Source organism: Rhinolophus ferrumequinum, chromosome 14, assembly GCF_004115265.2.
Source record: "Rhinolophus ferrumequinum isolate MPI-CBG mRhiFer1 chromosome 14, mRhiFer1_v1.p, whole genome shotgun sequence".
Classification (NCBI taxonomy): Eukaryota; Metazoa; Chordata; class Mammalia; order Chiroptera; family Rhinolophidae; genus Rhinolophus; species Rhinolophus ferrumequinum.
Genome location: NC_046297.1, coordinates 17,512,159 through 17,533,889, shown reverse-complemented (window position 1 = coordinate 17,533,889; position 21,731 = coordinate 17,512,159). Strand labels below are relative to the sequence as shown.

At 36.8% G+C, this 21,731-nt stretch overlaps 1 protein-coding gene across 16 annotated transcripts in view; it reads right to left on the bottom strand.

The window, feature by feature from the left end:
• The window catches only part of ASPH (aspartate beta-hydroxylase), a 202,867-nt gene that overhangs the window by 137,360 nt on the left and 43,776 nt on the right, over positions 1-21,731 (bottom strand). For 13 of the 16 annotated variants that reach the window (XM_033126574.1, XM_033126578.1, XM_033126575.1 and 10 more), the window contains one exon: positions 1,556-1,648. In XM_033126574.1, the coding sequence (XP_032982465.1) occupies positions 1,556-1,648 (93 nt within the window). Of the gene's footprint in view, positions 1-1,555; positions 1,649-11,809; positions 13,276-15,462; positions 15,505-21,731 lie in introns of those variants that run through there. The other 3 variants (XM_033126586.1, XM_033126585.1, XM_033126584.1) reach the window with 3 other exon arrangements.

Genomic DNA, 21,731 nt, shown 5'->3' with positions numbered 1-21,731 from the left:
GCCCTCACGGGCCTCTCCAGAATCATCTGCTACAGCACTGGCTTGAAACTGCGGAGTGCACCACGCTTCCATCTGTCCATGATTCTGTGATGCTCCTCCTTTCCCCTGGGGAGAAGTGGTAGAAGCAGCAGCCAGACTGCGATGAGTTAAAGAGGGAGTGGGACATAAGGACAGGAGAGCAGAGAGAAAGGACTGCAGGGATCAGAGGGCGGTTATTTCATTGTGTTTTAATGAGTGGTACTACCTATGTATGAATAGGTGGTAGAGAAGAGAGAGAAGCTAAAGACCTAGACAAGAGAAAGGTTGAGAAGACAACATTTAAACTAAATCAAATATTGCCAAGAAGTTGAAAGGGACATGAGGTGATAATAAACTCATAGATGTGGGAGGCCGAGTTATCTGTAACATGCAGAGTAATACTGACAAAAAATTTAAACAGGAAGAGTAGAAGCAAATGGCACATTTCAGAGTAGGTATTAGCTTCAAAAAACAAGATTTTGTAAATTACAAATTTATTTAGTAAAGTAAAATTTGAGGCGCTAAATCCAAATATATTTAAATTTTAAAACTTAAAAAAAAAAAAAAAATCACTCCTGTTCTGGAACCATGGTATGCTTATGGCAATTCTATAGGAATGGGATGGAGACAGTCAATTCTCCTGGGATTATGATTTGAACAACTTTTAAAAATCAGATCAACATACTGATCTTAAAAAGAAGGAAGGGAAATCAAATATTATTCGCAAGTACACAGTGACAAAATCAGCCAAAGCATTAATACCATTTGGACTCAAGACTTAAGTTGCCAGTAAATATGTGGTGTCATACCTAAAACTTCCACTGTGTGGCAAAACAAAACCAAATTTTTGAGAACTACTGACTAAGTGAAAAGTATGCAGAAATTAAATAGTACTTTGTAATAAATATCCAGTATAAACAGGAAAAGATAGTAATGGATTAAAATTTCATTGACCAATTTATTAAGAGGTTTGGGGAATTCTCATCCTATGGGTCACGGGCCCTTGGGTGACTAGGAAGATACCTGAATTGATCTAGGAATTCATAAATATGTAAAACAGGCTTCACAGATGAGGCATGGACATCTGGGAAGCTTTTTGATGTAGAAGGAAGATTCTCAATTTCAAAAGGTTAGGAACCAGGAGACCTACTCTATTAAATAATGTGACAAACGATGACAAACTAGTGTACAACCTGTGTCTAATTTTACTTTCAAGGTGACAAGTTATAGTCGTCCTGGAATTGGAATCAAGAAATGGAGCATTTAGTTCATGTTCCAAACTGTGTGACCTCAGGCAATGAGCAACCATCTCTCTGTACCTTCCATTCTTGATCTCAAAAATGAAAATCATGCTGTGTAAATTTTTACTAGGAAAAAATTAAATTTACTAATCAAATTTCAGAAGAGAAGACAAATTATCTCACTATTCTGTAAACACTGCGAAACTAATTATGGGTAAAACATGATTCTGCAAAATGCAAACTGGGATATACCTGGCAGACGGAGGTGCATCGGTCAGAATTACAGGAAAGCTTACCTGCGCCCTCAGGAACCAGCTCCTCCAGCCAAGGATACGGCTCAGGCTCTTCTGGCGGGACTGTTGGCTTTGGAGCAGATCTTTCTTTAAGGCCTGCATTTTTATTCACAAAGTTAACTTTTTTTTCCTTTTCTTTTTTGACATGTTAAACCAGGAAAAATAATATTCTCAAATACTTCATCAACAGTGCATGTAATGAGACTTTATACTACATGAAAACATTGATATGCTTAAAAACTGAAGTAGGAAAATATGTAGTTTGCTCTTCAACTTCACATGGGCCTTTATTTAACTCCCTCTACTTAAGTTAACCTTTCATTTTAAAAAAAGTAAAACAAAAATTATTGTTTAAATGTTTACAGATCTCTAAAATATAAAGTCATATCTGAACTTAACCAAAGTAGTTTGTGATGAGTTCAAGCTCCTCTTGTGTTAAGTGACTAATGAATTGCTAAGTCTTGAACTCTGAATCCAGCAAAGACAACTAAGATACACTTGAACTTTCTATTGTTATTTGTGAGCACTCCATATTTTGATTTACATATAATTATTTATTCTTCTTGAAAACTATAAAAATGGGAAGAAATCATAACTATTTACAATCTTCTAAATGTAACAGAAGCAATTATGTTATTCCGTAAGAGCTAAAAGACAAAAAAAAAAAATTTTTTTTTTTTAATGTCTCATAAGGAAAATTAAACATCAGGGTAAATTCCCATGAAAACTGATTTTAAAGTCAACACCAGTCTAAAATCTGTTATACTCAATTAGTTGGTTGATATTTTATAAGTAGAACATTAAAATGTATCCTCAATTAAATGCAACTATTTAGAAAGCTAAACTAACTGGGTTCAAGTTTGTTGACTCCACGTCCTAAACCCTGAGCTCTTTACCATACACCACTGGGAATCTTGTACCAAGAGTTGTTGTTAAGGGATTGTGCCATGCACATCAATAGCCTAGAATGAAAAGGCCAGGATAGAATGGAGAGGCATTTTTTTCCTAATCTTAAGCAGCTTTATACAACTCTTAATACACATATATTATTATTGTCTAGAAAATTCTCATTTCAATGTCTTTTCCTTTTTCTTGATTCTTTGTATTTTTCCTTATCATTCTCGCCTCCGTATCTCTTCATTTTTCTCTCACTGACAAAAACATACTCCCATCATCCTCTCCCAAATTCTAAAGACACTGAGACAGAACACACGGCAACCCATCTCATCATTTTCATTTCCTCTAGTTATTTCCAACACTACTTACACAAAAAACTGAACACTAGTATAACAAACACTGGTGAATACAGCTGTGTTCTACCACTACCAATAAAGTCACTTCTAACTATGAAATAGTTTCCAAAGGGATTATACATAAATACCTATAGATCTTAATTATCGTTCAGTTCTGGGTGGGGGGGTGTGTGGTGGTGGAGATGAAGGCCTATAAAAACATACGACATTTCAAATTCCAAATTCAGGGCTGAAAACTCCCACGCCGTTTTCTAGTTAAATAATCCATTCTTAAATTGCTCAACTGTTAACAGTACAGGTATGGAATTATTCATTGCCAAGTTCTGCTGAAAGAAGAGGGTGAATCTTAGGAAGGAAGCTTCAGAATCAGGTAATTTGTTGTTGCTCTCTCAGCACCTCAGAAAACACCTGGCACACAGCAGGTGCCCCAAAACACTAGCTGAAGGGCCAAGCACAGTCAACCATGTGAGTACTCTGCAAATTTAAATGTCTGCAGAGACTCTGTAGGGCCAGGCGCCACAGCTGCACTAGAGTGACTGAGGGCTGTATGGCGGGAACGGAATTCACATGAATTTCCCTACTACTGTTTACTAAAGAGATTCATTCGTACCTGCATTCCAGCACCCACCACAACGGTAGCATGGCCCTAGTTTGCCTGGGACAGTCCCAGTTTATATCTATTATCCTGGTATAATTATTTTACTCTCAAAATTATCTCAGTTTCAGTGAAAAAACTATAGGGTCAGTCTTCATTCATCCCATATGGAGCAGGTTTTCAAACTGCTCCCTAAGTTCAATTAGCAATATAATATTTTCCCACCAAACAATCAAGATTTGGACTGCCTGAAAATCCATTCTTACTGGATTTTAAGAAACGTTTCATTTGAAAAACATTTTTCTTTTTTTTGCTGAAAGTGTTTGAAACTACGAGTATATTAACATTTAGCATAAAACACCATAGTCAGTTTTCTCTAAATCAACTGGGAGTTATTTGTCTTGAAAATTGAAATTATAAAACATGAAAAAAATCAGCAGAAAGCAAAAGCATATAGCAAGAGAAAATATTGAGCAGTTTTCTTTTCTGTCCAAAGTGGCCACTGAATTGCAAATTTATTGATACCTGGTTACAGCTATTTTCCAGAAGGGAGAACAGCACAAAAATAAACAGCACTGTAAACGTCAAGGAAGCTGAGCATCATATCAACACATCTCCGTCCCTATCCCCCTACATATTCTAAAATTTAACAAAAACACACTCTAGACGAATTCTATTGCTTTGACAACCCATACGGGAGAATTAGCCCTGGTGTTTCCCCAAATTTTTTTTGCCACTGAAATCCATTTTAGTCCCCGAGTAAGTGTTCTTCAGAGAACAGTGGTAGATCCATGTCTCATCTTCTAACATTTTAGGCAAAAATTAAACAAGAAAAATAAATACATATGTGGTCAATTCACAATCAAAGGGTAGGTTTTCAAAGTGGATTTATTATGAGGTACACATGGCAAAGGCGCAGCAGTGCAATAAATATTCGATTTACGTTCTGAAATGAATGTATCAGTTTTGATGCTCCCGGGGCTGCATATAACAAAAGAGCGACTCACACAGGCTTGAGCAAGGAGCAAGTTTATTTTCCCAGTTAAGAAGTGCGGTAGCAGGCGGGCTTGCACTCGGCACTGGCGTCATCCTCCAGCCGGCAATCAGGGCGCCCTCAGCAGCAAGCTCCTCTTTCTGACAAGAAAGACATCCAGAAGCAAAGGACCACCTCTTGCTTTCCTTCATTAGACCTGAGGAAACCTTTCCTACAGGCTCCCAGCAGTCTTCCCTGTCAGTTTTAATAGTCACAACCAGAACCCACTTCCATTCCTACACTGGCGAGAGGAACGGGATGATAGCAGTTCCTTGACACTCATTATTCCCTAGAGTTGAATGAATGATGTTCACACAGGGGCAATCACACAGCCCCTACACAATTTAGAAAGTAAATGAATTCCCTTAAAACATACCTTATTTTTAGTTCTTTGGATGTATCAGATACATTAAGAAACTTTTAAAAAAACTGATTGCATTTAATAAATATACAAGTTTTCCTCCATTTTCAATTAAAATGGAAGAAGTTATAAAAAGTAAATGAAATGAGCACTTAAATCAACCTTCATAGCTAATCTGATCACCCCACACAATTATCCTAGCCCAGTATTAGCTTGTCCACTGCTACCCATGACACCTGACCATGTGGGAAAGATAAAATGTATTTTCTTCCCATAAATATGTCATAGTTTAAACCTTACTAAATTGCATATTGCATTCATTCATTCAACAAATGTTTAACACGTTCTAATGAAAGACACTGTTCTACAGAAAACACACAAAACTCCTACCTCTCCTAGAGAGGGAACAATTTAAAAAATTAGAAACATGAAATATTTAGTTTATGGGGCGGGACAAGATGGTATGGGGAAGAAGACAGGAAGTGCCAGGTGCTTAGGGAAAGGGGCCAAGGCTATTTAAAATAAATTGATGGGGAAAGCATGCACTGATAAGATTTGAACATGTATGTAGCTACGTGAGCTACACTGGGGAAGAGTGCTCCAGGGAGGCTTTAGAACAGCAAGCCCAAAATTCCTCAGCAGGGAAGGTGCTGGGAACCAGGAAAACCCCAGTGGCCAATGCACCTGGAGTAAGGGCGTGAGAATCAGAAAGGTCCTGGACAGAGGGATCATGGAGGCCTTTACTCTGACTGAAAATTAAGGATTCAGTTTTCATAAGAATTATATGGAAACCTTAAAATCTGAGTAAACATTATAAATAATGGAATGCTTCATAGGATGTCATATACTTAGTCCATATAAAAGCTAAGGCATTTTAAAAGTTTATCAATCTTTGGTTTACTAACTCAGGGGTATACAGATTGATGAAAATTTTGATGTTACCTATCCAGGTTACTACAGCTGCTGTTATTTGTGAAGGGAAAATGGTCAGGACCGCTACTGCTTCAAATGCAAGTAGTCTAACAGTTTAAATCAGTATACCCCAAGAATAACCCTAATAGGTGCGTGAAACTTGACAAGTACTCTGAGAAATCAATAAACCAGAAAGGCATGCATCCTGATTGACTATGCTAACCCTCCTTGTTGCTCCTGGCTTGTGTAATCAGAGAATACAGATGTTGGCAGATGTTGCAGGGCTGCTGTTCCCAACAGCAGTCCTATAACTTACTAAAATTCTGAGACTGCCGGGAGCTAAAAGAGCTACCCCAGGATAAGAGCCATCCCAGATTCAAAGCATCTTCACACCAGTCAAGATGAACAGACACATTTCAGGAAGAGGATGATATAAATCTCAGAAGAACTAAACAGTGCACAAAAGCTCCCGGGAGCCTGTATTCAGAACCAATGAAAGGATTCCACAAGGACTGGAATGGAGTAGACTCGGTTTAATGAGAGAGCGTGGAAGCTGGGGTCCATGAACCAAGAGGGCTACCTTTGAATTCCACTGGAATCCTATCTTGAGCACATCAGCCCTGCTCCAACTTTGGTTTCCACAAGTCCAGAAAGCAGATAAAACAGTACCTCCTTAGAAGGGTTTTAAGAACTAAATGAGATAATTTAAACCTGGCAAATGTATCATTTCCCCCACCAATGTATGTTTTCCTTTATTTCTTCTAAAGAAACAAATGTAATCCCCTCCCTGCACACATACACACAGCAACATGAGCACAACTATAGGCAACTTCCAAGGTGGTTAAAACAATCCTGAAGAAACTTCCGGGTTTTTCTTTTTTAAAAAATAAAACACATTTTTCACCTTTCTAATAGTAACAGCATATACAGATCTAAAATATTTTCAAATTATCTATTTTATATGTTCACTATTCCATGAACATACATCGAATGCCTACTATTAATAGTCAGTATGATAGAGACTGAACCTAAATCATAGTCTGGTAGCAAAGTCCAGGAATGAAGCAAAGTGGCGAGCACGGTATGTAACAGGAAGGCATGCAGTCCAACCGCCCAGGAGAGGATCAGAGAAATTTCAAGCACAGATGTGATGACTCAGCTGGATCCTGCCAGAGAGGGCGAAGGTGGCCCACCACCCAGTGTAGGAGCACACTGTAGGCTAAGGGGAGGCTGGGCAGTACTAGCGATAGTGTGTACAGTTATCTTCTTCCCCAACCCCTTGTTTATTTCACAGCATTTCGCTGTACAGATTGTAGCCACCTTGATCACTTGCACTCCCAGTGCCTGGCACAGCCCGTGGTGGGCTGCAGATACTCGGAATATTTACTGAATGAATCAGAGATGGGAAATAGAGATGACAGCATCTGGTGTTTATACAATTACTAAAAATAACACAGAGACTGTAAGTATATGCCTTTCTCAAACCTCCTAGGATACAAGAGAAGGAAATGCATGACAGGTGCAAGGAGGAAATGCATGACAGACAGACCTCTATGATGTACGGATGCTAATAAAGACTAATAAATACATGCATAAAGTGGAATGAAATGACGTACGAAATTAGAACAAAGGAAAATAGGTGCCTTTCTGCTCTGAAGGGCTTACAGAATCGAAGCTTTTGCAGAAATTGATTTCTATGTAAAAATGATATCCAAACTGGTAACAACCATCTAGTTTATGTGGTTTTATCTGTAGACAAGTGGAAAAAAGGTAGGACATGAGACTGAAGATTGATACTGAGGATTTTTTCAGATTACCTCAAACAAGATGGATCCGCTATATAATACTCACCTTTCAGTTTCCTATGAACGAAAAATTTCTTTAGATAAAACTGGGGCAAAATGGAAAGTTTCACAACAAAATAAACCGAATTCACCTGGTAATGAAATGGCAGTATTTCCCACATGGCGATATTCTCTAACATTCTTTCAATTATGTAATATTATTCCTGAACCAAGGGCTGGTACGGGCGCTGTCTATTCTCCATGGTTCTAACTCTGTAACCCCCAGTTAGGCCCACCCCGTTCAACTCTTTATATCTGGCGAGTGGCAGAAGTAGAAATGGGATGAGGAGAGAGGGAGAAAAAAAATTTCAGCAACCCCCCCGCATTTAGTGCAGGTGGTGTGCAGGGCATAAACACTCACTGTGCAGCCTGCCCTGCACTTACTCCCCTCCTTCTGGGAAAAGCACACTCATTTTCTGTAAGGGAACTGGTTTTTCTTCATCCCCTAGTTTTAAGGGTGGGCACTCACATGATCAAGGTCCTGCCAATCACAGCTTGGCTACCTCCACCCCCCCACTCCATAAGGAGGGTTGAACATGAGCAAGTGTGACTCAACCTGGGCGAGGATGCCTGAGAAAAAAGTCAACATTCCGGGACAGTCCAGAGATGGAGGGAGACCTTCAGACCATTGTTGGAGCACCCAGATCCAGCACAACCAAAGAAAAAAATCCACAACTACTGAGCCAGTCAATGTTTTCGTACACATAAGCTGATTTGAATGGATTCATACATGCAACGAAAAGAAATATGAGTAATAAGTAATACTTAGAAGTAAAACTAAGTATCTTCCTTAGAAGTAAAAATAAGTATGTTCCTAATACCTTGAGGAAGAATGACAAATTACAGAAACGTAGTTACACTGAGACACAGAACTGGATATTAGGGATTAAAAAGGTTTTTGTGCACTGGAGTAGAAAACCTCTTAAGACCATAAAATTGCTTCTATGGAAAAACGTGTTCCAACTACAAAGCAAACTTATAAGTACCTTTTTCACAATAGGCTAGTTATGAAATTTCTCAACTATACCACATACTTAAGATGACAGTTTATTACTTCATAACTTTTTCTAGCCTTTACATTTCATATCTTGTTTTCATATTGTAGCAGAATCCTTTACAGAACTAAGCATTCCTATGGCTTTACACATATGTAATATTTATACTTATATTAATACCACTGTTGCCTCTCAATTATCTAACAAATCAGGACTCAGTACACCCATTTTACAAAGATATATTAGTTACGAAGGATAAAGGACTTACTTGTCTCCCAGCCTGTTGACAAAAGTAGAAGTAGGAATCATAGCCCCAGTGCTGCTAAATTTTTAACAACTGACTGAAACACCTTAGAAGGATTATTACCATCGTTCCACCAAAGGAAAAGGAAACGTGAGTGTCAATGACGAGCCAGATGCTGATGCACTTGCAATACCAATAGTTCCCACAGCCACCTTGATGGAAAGGTATTATCTTCAACTTACAAATGAGAAACACCTGCATTGTCAAGACGCAATTTATAGTGAAATAATCGGAGTAATCAATTTGGAGAATTGTTATGAATGGGAATTAACAGAAGGAACCGTGGAGGACACATCAGAAAGGAATCAAAGTCAGGAGACGTGTAACCCAAATCACCAGACCCATTTCACTAAAAATGACATTACAGTTAACATTTAAAATTAAAAAAATCATACTTGTTTACTACCTTTTTTGTTTTTTAATGGAAGTTTAAGTAGGAATTCCTTATTATCCAAAGAATCATGAGAACCTCTGAAGTTACAAAATTGTATGGCCAAGCAGGCCATAACACTACGAAATATTCTCTATGGACCAAAGAATTAATCCCCCTGGATTAACTCAAGCATTCATGCTGACTGATTTATGTCAATTCTTTACCAGTCTCTCCCTCATTGTGAAATGTTAAGAGGACCCTCTATACACAACATAAATCACCCATCAAGTAAAACTGAAAATCTTGTAAAAAAATATTTTAAAAGGATGATTACATGTGATATTAGAATATCTAAAATTCACACAAAAAGCCATTAACAAATGACACATAGAAGTTACACATCACAACAAATGAAGAAAAAAAAATCAGTGATGTTAAAGCGCTTCAAGAGTAATTTGAATACTAAAGGATAAAAAGATTTTTGGAAGAACTGACAGGCAAGCTGGCAAATATTTTTGTAAAACTGACCACCTTTATGATGACTGTGCTACTCACATAGGAAATGCTATCACACAAAGTTTAAGGAAACTTATGCCAATAAAGTCATTTTTCAGAATTTTAAGTGTCATCATCTCACAGTGCAGTTTAAATCAAATTTGTTAGTGATATCACAGAATAGACTTACATTCTCAGTATTTAATTTTCACTTTTCAGGACTTTTGACTCCCAATTGTTTCATATTATGAAATTTTTGCCTTGGTTTCTAATTCACTTATTCAAAAAGGGCAACCTTTCTGGTTTCAATTATCCTTAGATAACAATATGAAGCAGCAGAATATAGCAATAACTATGTACTGAATAAAAAAGTGAGTGATAATGCAAGCATAATTTTAACCCATTAATCACAACCAAAAGCTTATCTCAAAGTTTTTCAGTTGAGCAGTCAGTTATCTAATACCAATGCAGTTAAAGTGTGACCTCCACGTCAATAAAATTCAGTTGAAGCCTTTCTTTACTGAAGAAAAGGGAAGGAAAGGAAACAAAAAATAAGTCAATTCCCAGTTCATAAGAGCTCTTGAAACATTTTTATATGTTTTAGTAGACACGTTTCAATTCTTAAGCTGACATTCAAAGGAAAACTCGCTAGAACCTAAAATATTTCCAAGTGCTTCATTAAACATCAACACATAACATTTATATGCTTATGCTGATCAGGCTATTCTAAAAAATGTTTTTCACTCGTTTTCTAGAATTTAGCCTGTATGTACTTTATGCCCCATGGCCACTCTCCTTCAAAAACCAAGGTAAAAATTATTAGAATGCCCAAAGTTAATGCAATTATAATTCTCTGCCCTTCTGCAAGGGAGAAAAAAATCATTTATAGAGAAATTAACACTTAAAATTTGATATACGTTCCATCTTAACAGCAAGATCTAACATCAGGACATGTGTTTGAATCTCGTAGCGTTTCTGTGTTGAGTATCTGTTTTGCTTCTTGTTCTGTCCAGTTCTCAATCAGAGCCTCCCTCTTCTCATCCCAGAAGTTGTCTCTCCTAAAGGAAACATCTCATGTGGTTTTTGAGTGGGACCCACTCAATCCCCACCCAAAACTTTGTGCACAGCAGCCAGCCTGGGAAAACTAACCCGTCTCCAACTACACAATGTAGTTGTCACAATGGTGTGTAGGTGTGACAGTGTAGCTTGACAACGGTCAAGATGGTCACCAGGCCTACCAGGCCGGTCGTAATCCTCCCAGGGACTTTTCTCCCAGAGCCAGCCCTGAAAACAGCCTCTCTGCACTAAAACTGCTAAACTAGAAAGCTGTGTCAGGGGCCTTCTGAGGGCCGCCCTCTTCATCGAGTGGCAGCACCTCTACACAGAATAAAGCCAAGTAGAAATCAGCAGAGCCTAGATTTGAGAGGAGACCTGGGAAGAAGCGGAGCTCTGATTATAGGTCTGTAGTTACAATCTATTCACATGACACCAGAGCACCTGTATTTGCCAACCAAATGAGCCATAAAATTCATTCTGGTTGACTGTGTTCCTGTAATCTATAAAAACACCAAAATCCTGACTAATCAACACTCGGAACCTCAAGTTACCACATGTTACAATTTCTTTAGGTCTCAGTTTTTAAATAATAAAACAATAGGATTGGTTTAGATAGAAATACTAAATTAGGTATTCCCTAAGATTTCCCCTTGGATGTATAAATCTATTGCCAGCTGAAATTTGTGTCAACTAAATGTTTAAGTGTTGATTTTAAGCAGGAAAAGGTGGTAGCATATAAAAAAAGAGGTGTACAATACTTTCAGAAACATCTGTACTTAATGCTTATTCATTTCTGACATGAAAATTGGTAATAGGTCAAAATATCTGTTTTTCAGCTTTTCATAGAAAAACTTGAGTAATTATTTTTTTAAAAAATAAAATATTTGTGACAGCACTTTTAATTCTGTTACAACAAATCAGGTTGCTCTTAATTCAATAAATAAATTTCACCAGTAATCACAATTAGAGATTTAAGACCTTATGCATAGAAGAGTACAAACCATATACAGAAATGGATTCATATTGAAATTTCATTTTATTAAATGTTTCCTGATGAACTAAATTCTGACCTCTAATCAGATCTCAAATTTGCAATTCCTCAGAAATGGTAAACAATTATGATACAATCAAATATGAAAAATATATGCCATTCTACCAAGATAACTGAAAAACCATATGATATAAAATGAAAGGAGATCCTACTTTGAAATAATTAAATCTTTTCTATAACTATTCTGAGTCTGTAAACATATTATAGATAAAAGTGTTCTCAACTGTTCTTCTAAATAAAATTCTTTTATTCATGATTGTATTCAGAGTTCTCAAAACAGCGTATCTGGCACACAGTATTTCGGGGGTGACAGAACGTTGGGGTTGGACTGGTAGAAAAGGGAGAGGTAGCTGAGGAAAAATAAGGAGTGAGGACTCTTGGAGAAATACAAAAGGAGGCAAAGGAGATAGGAAAAAACTGGGGAGAGATTCAATAGGTGAGACATGGAAGGAGAAGGAAAGTTGAATTAATCTGGGAAGAGCCCAAGGAAGGGGTAGCTCCAGGAGGGTAGAAAGTGGGGAAGGGAGAGCCTGGGGAAGGAGGAATGCAAAGGATGTCACATGAGCCAGAGGAGGTGCCCTGGGGAGAGAAAGAAGTGGGGAGGGTGAAAGGAAGTAGAGAAGAAAAAAGGAAGCGGGAAGAAAACCAAGGGCAAACAGAGAAAGAAGATAACTTCCTACCTACCTGACTAGTTATCAGACCAGAAAGTTATGTCACTCTGCATAGAAATACTATTTAAAACCTAAATACTCTTATTCAACTCCAATGAAAGTATTCAATATATTAATAAATTTATTACAATTCATATGAAACTTATACATTTATCTGAATACATGATCAATAAATTAATAAAAATAGAACTTATTACATCACATTTTTGTTACACATTTTTTAAAGCTTCATCTTAAATTTCGAAGCATTAGACAGTGTACTTAAATTTCAAAGAATTTACTTGCTGAGCACCAATAAATACATTCAATGGCTAACTGACCCATCTTCCCCCAACCACAGCAATATTAAATGTTCTTTAGCAGCAAGTCATGATGAAGAAAAAGCATTACCATTTCCTGGAACGATGATGTTAGAGCTTCAGTTCTTTCTTTTCTGGTTATTTCCCTTTGCTAAGTGTGCATGTTTGGTAGAACTTCTACCTTCCTTTCTGTCATCTTTTTCTCTGGATGTCATTTTACTAGAAATATCCTTTGTATTTGTTGACTTTTTCCTACTTTCCTTGGTTTTAGCACCTTTATCTAGTCCCACTTTCTCCTTTTCTTTGTCCTTTTTACCCTTAGGAGACTCTTTCCTGGATATATCGGAATCAGCCATTTTCTTATCCTTTCGATCATCCTCTTTTTCTTTCTTCCCCTTTTTTCTCTCTCCATTCTTACTTTCCTTCCTTGACTCAGGCTTCTCTTTTTCTTTCTTGAGCTCTTCTTTAGTGGGTTCTTTAACTTTCAAGTTACCCAATCAAAGGAAAAAATGTTTATTGAAAGCATCTCTTAATTCACAGAACAGCAACTTACTGTAAAAGTACTGTCTTTATTTAAAATCTCCCCACATACTTGAAACGATCATTCAAAAAGTGACCTTAATCCACTAGTGTTAAGTTGGTAAGAACAGATGCAAACCTCAATAAAGTACCAACTATAAAAGAAATGCTAGAAACTTGCCATATTTTTACAGCTTGAAATATGGTATAATTTGTCTTAAAACAAGGTTAACATGCAATATTATTCAAATGAGTTCATCCATGAAGGCAGTACTTACACAAAGTATTAACAACTCACATATCACATCTATAACGACATAATTAAAGGAACACTGACAACATAAGAACAAATTTTCCATAACCTGCAAGTATTTGTATAAAGATAATTTTAAAAATTTTCACTCTAACAAAGAACTATCTATTTAAAAATCTGTTCTTATAATACTTGAAAACAATACAATGCACAAATGAAAAACTAAATACCATTTAATTTTTTATTAAGAAAAATACAATATCCATATGAGAATAAATTTTTAAATTCATTATCTATAATGTGTCTAAAATGACAAATAGAATTTGTTTTCTGCTTATATTCAACATTATGAAATCAGTATTCCTTTAAGCATGTTTCCTGTTAATTTATGCAGAGCCACTCAAGCCAACATACGAGTATATGTTGCCCATGCTCATAGGGACAGGGCAATTCAATGAAATATACAGGCAATTCCAAGTCTTATGTAAGACGTTGCTTCCAACTTGCTTCATATCATGTTTAACAGTGCTGCTAGCCAAAGCTTTGAATTTCACCTTCTTGCTCTCTCATTAGAAAATCATAAGAGAACCAAGGCATATACTGTATAATGCAGCATTTAAGAAGAAATGAAGAAACTGAAATATTTCTTTAATAATAAAATGTGGAAGGTGTTTTTTTCCCATCAAAATCATGTAAAACTCCCATAGCACAAAATGTTATTGAATTCTTCTCGAAAATCTTATTAAAATCTTGTAGAAATACAGAATGGCATTCATAAGGAATTAACCATCCAAGTCCCCACTCTACTTGAGTGTGGTTCATGGAGCAACACAGAGAAAGACACTCCCGAGAGCAGAGCGCTAGTATAAAGCTGTCAGGTCCTATTCGGCACTATTTTTAAAATATGCTATCTTTAATGTTTAAGTTGCTCTCTAGATCAAGAAGTAAAATTATATTTTACTGGCCATTTATTTCATAATTATTTACATAGGAATAAAATGGTGAACATTTTGTTTTCTTCCCAGGAATTATTCAGGTGGGATACAAAGGGGAAACATTAAAATTTCTGAATCTTAAAATTAAAATACAGACCACAAAACCCTGCAAATCACAGTGAAAGTCTCACCTGTTAATGTCTCACCAAAAACGAATAAACTACAAACAATATGCCAAGCACTTGAACATGAAAGAATATTACAAGTTTATAAAGAAAATCATGCACTTCCCCCATGCCCCTCTCTCTGAAGGACATAAATATTTACATGAGAACAAGAAAAACCACAGGGATATAAAATAAGGCTGCAATAATAAGCTGTTAGCCTACATGTAATGGTTGACAGGTATAGTAATTTTGAAAGAATTATAATATCAAACACAGCGAATTCTATACCAACATATGCAATGCTCCAGATTATGTATCTAAGTTTTCATTTTATTGAAAACTTTAAGATTGATCACACAAGCTTTTATTGTGCTCTAAGAGTGTCACCAGCTTTTGGAGAAATGGAATCACTGATGAATTCATCTTTTTTTCCAACAGTAATTTAAAAATTCAAACTAAGCAAGTTTTTAGGTTGGAAGGTAGGATGTGTATATGTAAATTTATATATAATAACAATATGGTGATATTGTTATAATATGTATGTTCTTAATCTAAAGACTGTTACAAACTTTTGATAATATGAAAAGGAAATTATTTAATATTACAGGCTTGAGACAGAAAACTCTTTAATGAAGTTTTGATAAAACTATTTATGACCAAAGGTGCACCAAAAACCAAAAAGCAACAATGTTTAGCATTAGTAGCTGTATTTACGTAACATATCTAAAAAATGTCATGCATTTTCAAGCATTAAACTTGATTCACTCAAGGCTAATATGAAAAATAGAAAATACCTTTAGCCTTAGTTTTTCTCTTGGCTACCCCACCAGGTCCTTCTGTTGGTGTTTACAAGATGAAAATAGGTTATAAATAGAAAATATTTAGGTAATTAAAAATTAGTACCTATAAAATAGTTAAAATTGACATGTCTATTAAACAAATTTTCTTACATTCACCACTTAAAAAATACACTCCTTCAACATATAAATATCTGTCACTTATATGTCACTTTAGAACCTTACTTTCACTTTCAGTAACAGAAAACTGCATTACAGTTAGCCTATGATTTAGTCAACTTCACAACTTGCGACAGACCTGACAGAACTGTGGGCTTTGGAAATGTCTAATTGCCACGGAAAATGGTGCATTCCTCTCAGTGGTGCTTCCATAGTCGGTGCACTTCTGGTCATTGACAAATGATCAATTACAAGCACCAGGGGTGAAATGAGCTGAGGGCTTTAGTACTCTGGTCATTCATCACTGCCAGCCACAGAAGGACAGACTATTTTAATAGAATTTTTGTCTTTACTGTTTGAATCATCCATCAGTTTCTTTTCCCCATAGTTTCAAACTTTCTTTATAAAAGAAATTACACAAGTAAGAAACACACTATTATACAGATCGGTATTAACTTTTTTACTCTTCATCTAAAAACTTTGCAACGGCTTTCTGTTTACTCTTTTGGCAAATGAAAGCTCTGATATGGGTTTCTGTTTAACCCTCTAACAAATGTCAACACCATATACCTCTCAGTATATTCTTATTCCAACCAGGTTGTACGCAGCACCCCAGCCAACTAATGTCTTGGTCACACAAATGCTTTGTTATACTCATGTATCTGCTGATACCATGTATCTTTCCAAAGGGGCATTCCAAGCTGCCAGTCCCTTTTCTAGGCTCATCGGTGTGGGAGGAATGGTGCTTACTGTTCATCTCCTGTGAGGCAACACCATACACAATCTGTCACTGTACGACTCAGGTCTAAACTATTGTCACAAGAAAGCCCCTGAGCTCTTTTACACTATTCCTGTTGGAAACTGTAGAACCCACTCTATATGTTTCTCAAAACTGTAATCACACTTCCACTTCCAGTATGAGGTATTTTTACTCCTATTCTGTTATACTGTTCAAATCATCCTCCCTTCCTAAATTCCTTCCCCTTTCTCTATTCACTGAGATTTGTTGCCATCAAACGAGGTAGTCCATCTGAGGATGGTAATTTATTTTGGTTGAACTATACTCATCATCATTCGGGGAAAAAAGTATTAGTATGTCTTACCCCTGACTACATTAGAAAGAAAAAAACATGAATTAACTGTTCCATGTGGCTTTCTACATCTGTCCAATTACTTGATATACACATATAACCATAACCTGTGTGTGTGTGTGTGTGTGTGTGTGTATGTGTATGGGTGTTGTGTGTGTGAGTGTATGTGTGACAATTACTTTTCACAGACAAAACTCGATTCTTTCCTAAACTCTATTAAAACCAGCATGCCACATTGTAATACTGAGTGCTACCTTGGACTATGCACTAACGTTTATTTCAGAATAAAATATGAAACCTAGTCTTATAATACCAACTTTTAAATGCATGGGTATTATCCGGTATGCCAAAGAAATTAGCATACAGTAGTAAAATGTACGTTTAGTGATGCTAATGTCCCCTCCGGACTCCTGCATGTTCCTGAAATGCAGGCCTGGAATATCCTGTTAAGAAGCAGTGGTGGGAGTCAGACTACAGGCCCTCCACCCTATTATGATATAGCCAAAACAGCAGTACTGTTGAAAAGGCTCAAGTTAACTTTTGTCATTAATAAGCTAAAATATTAGATCAGCATCGGATTAGTGAAACAGGAAAAAAGAAGTACTTTCATTAAAACTTTCTGCTATGGGTATAAATCCTTAAAGAGATACAAATTAACAATGTATAAAACACTACGTAAAATTCTAAAGGCTCAACTTAAGCTACCTTTTTTGAACTCCAAGTCAATGATTTTTTTTTCTACTTTTGACATGACAAAGACTGAGCTAATAATTTAAACCACAATGTTCATATTCGGTCTCTGAAGTATTGAAATAGTAGAGACATGAGAGAAAGCATAGAGCTTGGAAAACAGAAGGTTAAGAGAAAAGCCCCTAAGTAATGAACAAAAGGAGAGAAGAGTCAAGAAGATGCAGTGTTCTGAAAATCAAGGCAGCAGTTTTAGGAAGAAAGGTATGAACACCTGTTGAGGATGAGAACACCACTGAATTATGTTAGTTATTAAATGTCCCATAAGGTTGTTCAGTTTACAGTTTTAGAAGCAGTACAAGAGAAGGTGATGTTACAGCAATGAGAAAACACAGGTGGAAAGAAAGCTGAGCAAAAGCCCAGGGTGCTCCTGAGGGGCTCTCTTACCTCCTTAGAAGAAAACTGATCATACTTGTATGTGTAATTCCCCAAGATTCTCAGGGGGCAAAAAAAGGAATAAGGTTCTGAAGACTGTCCCCTGTGTTCACATGCTGTGAAGGCTGGAGGAAACAAAGGCATGCCTGAGTTAATTAGAGGGGAACATGGTGAGACCATAAAGAGGAGGTACAGACACAAGGAGAAGGGTTAGCTTTGGAAACCAGAAGATGCCGCATGTGAAAAAAAATGACCAATGAGACAGGAAACAGTGATTCAAAACAATTCAAAGAGTAAAGAAATGCTGTACCGTGTAGAGAGATGGAGGTAATGCAACCCAAGCCAGAGAGAACGATCTTGGTAAAGCAGAAAGAGGACGATCTTCCTGCCTCTACAGTGGAAGGAAGATGGAAGAGTGTGTAAAAGGTTTCAGATACCTACTGAAGAGAATAACTCTCACAGAGCAGTGAGCACCTCACAGAGCTTCAATCAGGTAAATTTAGAATAGATCTTTTTCCAAAAACAGTGTGAAGCCCCATGGAGAAGGGGTCAGTGGTGATCCATGACTGATGATAGCATGTAGAAGGGGGAAAAAATACAAGTTTGGGGACATTAGAGAAGTGGCCCCAGAAAAAAGCATAGGCATGTATGTAAGACTTTGCTTTTATGTAAGTCCTAATTCTAGACAGAATTAATTTCTTATCATTTGTAATTATGGTTGATGTCTCTACGGTATCAAAACTCAATACGTGTGCCCTATTTTTCTTCTTTTTTCTCTTTACTACCATAGCCAATGCCTAGGAGGAGAAAAAAGGGAAAAATTCCATCAAACAATAAAATTCATCGTAATACAATAACTCCTTAAAAATAGTGTCCAAATGGTGTGGAGAAAACTGTATCAATTAGAGCCTGAAAAGGAAGCATCTTAGAATTCTGCAATCCACTTGGATAAAAGTTGTTTTTGTTGATAGAGGACATTCCAATTGAAGGCAGTTGTCAAAGAAGCAGGAGGATGTAGTTACAGTCAAAGAGAATGGCAAAAAAATAAATCACCATCACGTTGCTCACTTCTGTGTTGCACTGTATGTTTATTCTGATGGTTTCTAAGGTGCTTATCATTAATGACGCCGCTGACAGAAATCTGAAAACAGCAGGTCTAGTATTCTTACCTTAGAACACGAACGAGTTGCCGAAAGGCAATTAATGTCATTTTGGCAACTGCTTCAGAGCCACTATCCTACACACATTTTCAAAATGAAGTATTCTGTATGACATTAAAATGCTCAATCCTTAAGCGAATGGTTGGAGCTGTGGTTCCCCCACGTGCAATAGACACAATGTTAGAAGACTGGTTCTGTGATAGAAACACAAGTAGCTACTGCAGATTTCCAGAGAATTGCCACAGAATTGGTAGGCAGGGTATCACTTCCTACTTGGTCATTTCAGTCACTCCCATGGTCCCTGGTGAGACTTGTGACTTAATTTGAGCCTCAGTTTCTCATCTTTGTCCTTCCCATACTGAAACATCATAATTTATTCCAGCATTGACTACAGATAGCAGAAAGAGGCCCAAATACCTAAGTAAAGGATCTGGGAACTCAGTAGGCTATCACTCTAGAATGGATGTCTAGTTTTGGTAAAATGCATTTTAGGACACTACGCCAAGTTCCTTTTTATTTTTACATAGATGGTATAAACATATTATCACAGGCATTTTTATAAATAGAAAGCTATAAACCTTCCAACCCTGCATGATAAGTAGGGAAGGGAGGATAGGAATATAACAGAACCTAAACACTAAAGATTAAGGAAGGGATTACATCCAGAGGCGGAGAGTTCAAATAAAAATGCAGACTCAAATACAAATGAGATATGGAAAAGATCGTGTGAAGACCTCTGTTAGCATAGATCGGTTACCTTCATAAACTTCAAAATGTCATTTCTCTTCAAGAAAATACGTCCGATAATTTTTCTCACTTATTTAAGCTGGTTTAAAAACAAAAACACTGGCGTGTTTCATTATGCAATGGGCGACTCCCGAGGTTCTCACGCATCCCAACAAACCCCAGCATATACTTAATAAGTATCATCTGTTGGGCTCAGCTTTGAAGAGAGATTCAGATGAAGCATGAGACCTGGTTCTTAACGCCAAGGAGTTCGCAGTTAATACCTATTCCTACGTATGACGTGGTTATCTCAGCAAATAACTGAGGCAGAGAATTCGGCATACTGTCTCAGCAGTCAATGGGATGATAAAGTCTGTCACTGAATTTCATTCAAGTGCGCCAAATAGATACTGCGATCAAAGAAAATGCCACAGACCAAATCGCAGAAAACGTCTTACTTGTTTTGTAGACCAGAATCTTCCTTAGAAAGGGTCACTGAGTGTCAATGCCCAAAAGGTGTAACTGCCAGCTGGACAAGTTAAAAATAATTGTCTATGCCTATATCTGCTTTTGATAATCTTCCAAAATTATAAACACTGGGATAGACAAGGAAACATTTTGTTCAATCTCATTAACGATAAAGAAAAACAAACCAGGAACCAAGCAGAAAAAAGTTTTTCTTACATGTTTGGGCACAGCTCTCTAAGACAGGGAGGAAACTTTCAGAATAAAGAATGGAGTACAAGATGAAAAGTTTGGGTCACCCAGCACCCCATTAAGCCCAAGTCACTTGCATGAGTCCCACGGGCAGCAAACTGCAGCTAAGGTCAGGAATTTAATAAGATCAGGACCTAGAAGATGCTTCTCCAACTGACTTGACCCCACCACTCACGTCGCAGGGAAAATCAGGGCTGAAAGAAGCTCAAGTGCACAAAGGTAAGTCCTCAGCGTGCCACTCCCTTGTCGTTGCACCGAACTCCAGAAAACCCAGTGCCTTTTCAGTTGGACAAATGGCAGTGAGTCTGAAAAAGTAAAGGCAGCTCTGAGGGTTCAACACCGCATCTGATACAGAGCATGTTATGCAGGCTTCCTGTGGGTTTTCACAATGGGAAAAGCAGAGGCCATACAGCACAGCATAGAATTCTGCCAACTATAAATATTCAAACATGCACAACTTTGCCTTTGGAAGTACATCCCTCAGTTTAAGCTAGGAAAATATATTATGAAACTGAAAACTATACAATAAATTCTTGGAAAATTAAGAATTATAACATATATAACAAATAAAATTTAAGTGAAGTTATTGCGATCAGCTCCAAAGTACTCTATACCAGTTTTGCCAACAACTTGATTTTCTCACAAAAACGAGCCGTAGGCACAAGTTGAAGGAAGTCACAGAAGTCAGGGGTTCATTAGCTACTCGGCTTTTACCCACTTCTGAGGTTTTTCCAAAGGGACGATTAGAGGTATACTACATAAACGGCAAATTATGATCTCACACCCTTATTTTTCACTTACAAAAATAAAGCATAATTAATTTCTGTACATAAAACGTGTTAGTATAATGACAAAAAAAAGCCTGATAAGAAATTAATGATTCCAAACATTTTTAACACACATACTTAATTATTTACTTCTCATAAACAGATCAAACATTTTTTACAGTTAGTAGTAATGAAGCATTAAGAAATAAGACTGTTTAAAAAAATACATCTCAGACATCTGGCTAAGTGAATTTCATAGAGAGGGAGGCCTAAGAATGCTTTTGAATTTAAACCTAATGAACTCTGATATTTCACAGCATTTTGAATTTCAATTTCAAAGTGGAAGACACAAGTATGGGCAAAAACTGCATAGACTTTCAGAAAAAAATATTATTAAACCACACTCATTTGTTCCAGAATACTAACATTCCAAAATGAAAAGCTTTTGACTGTCAGAAACATTAATAAAATAAAACATATTCCCTGAATAACTAGGGAAAGACAAACTAGAGTTTTAATAGCCA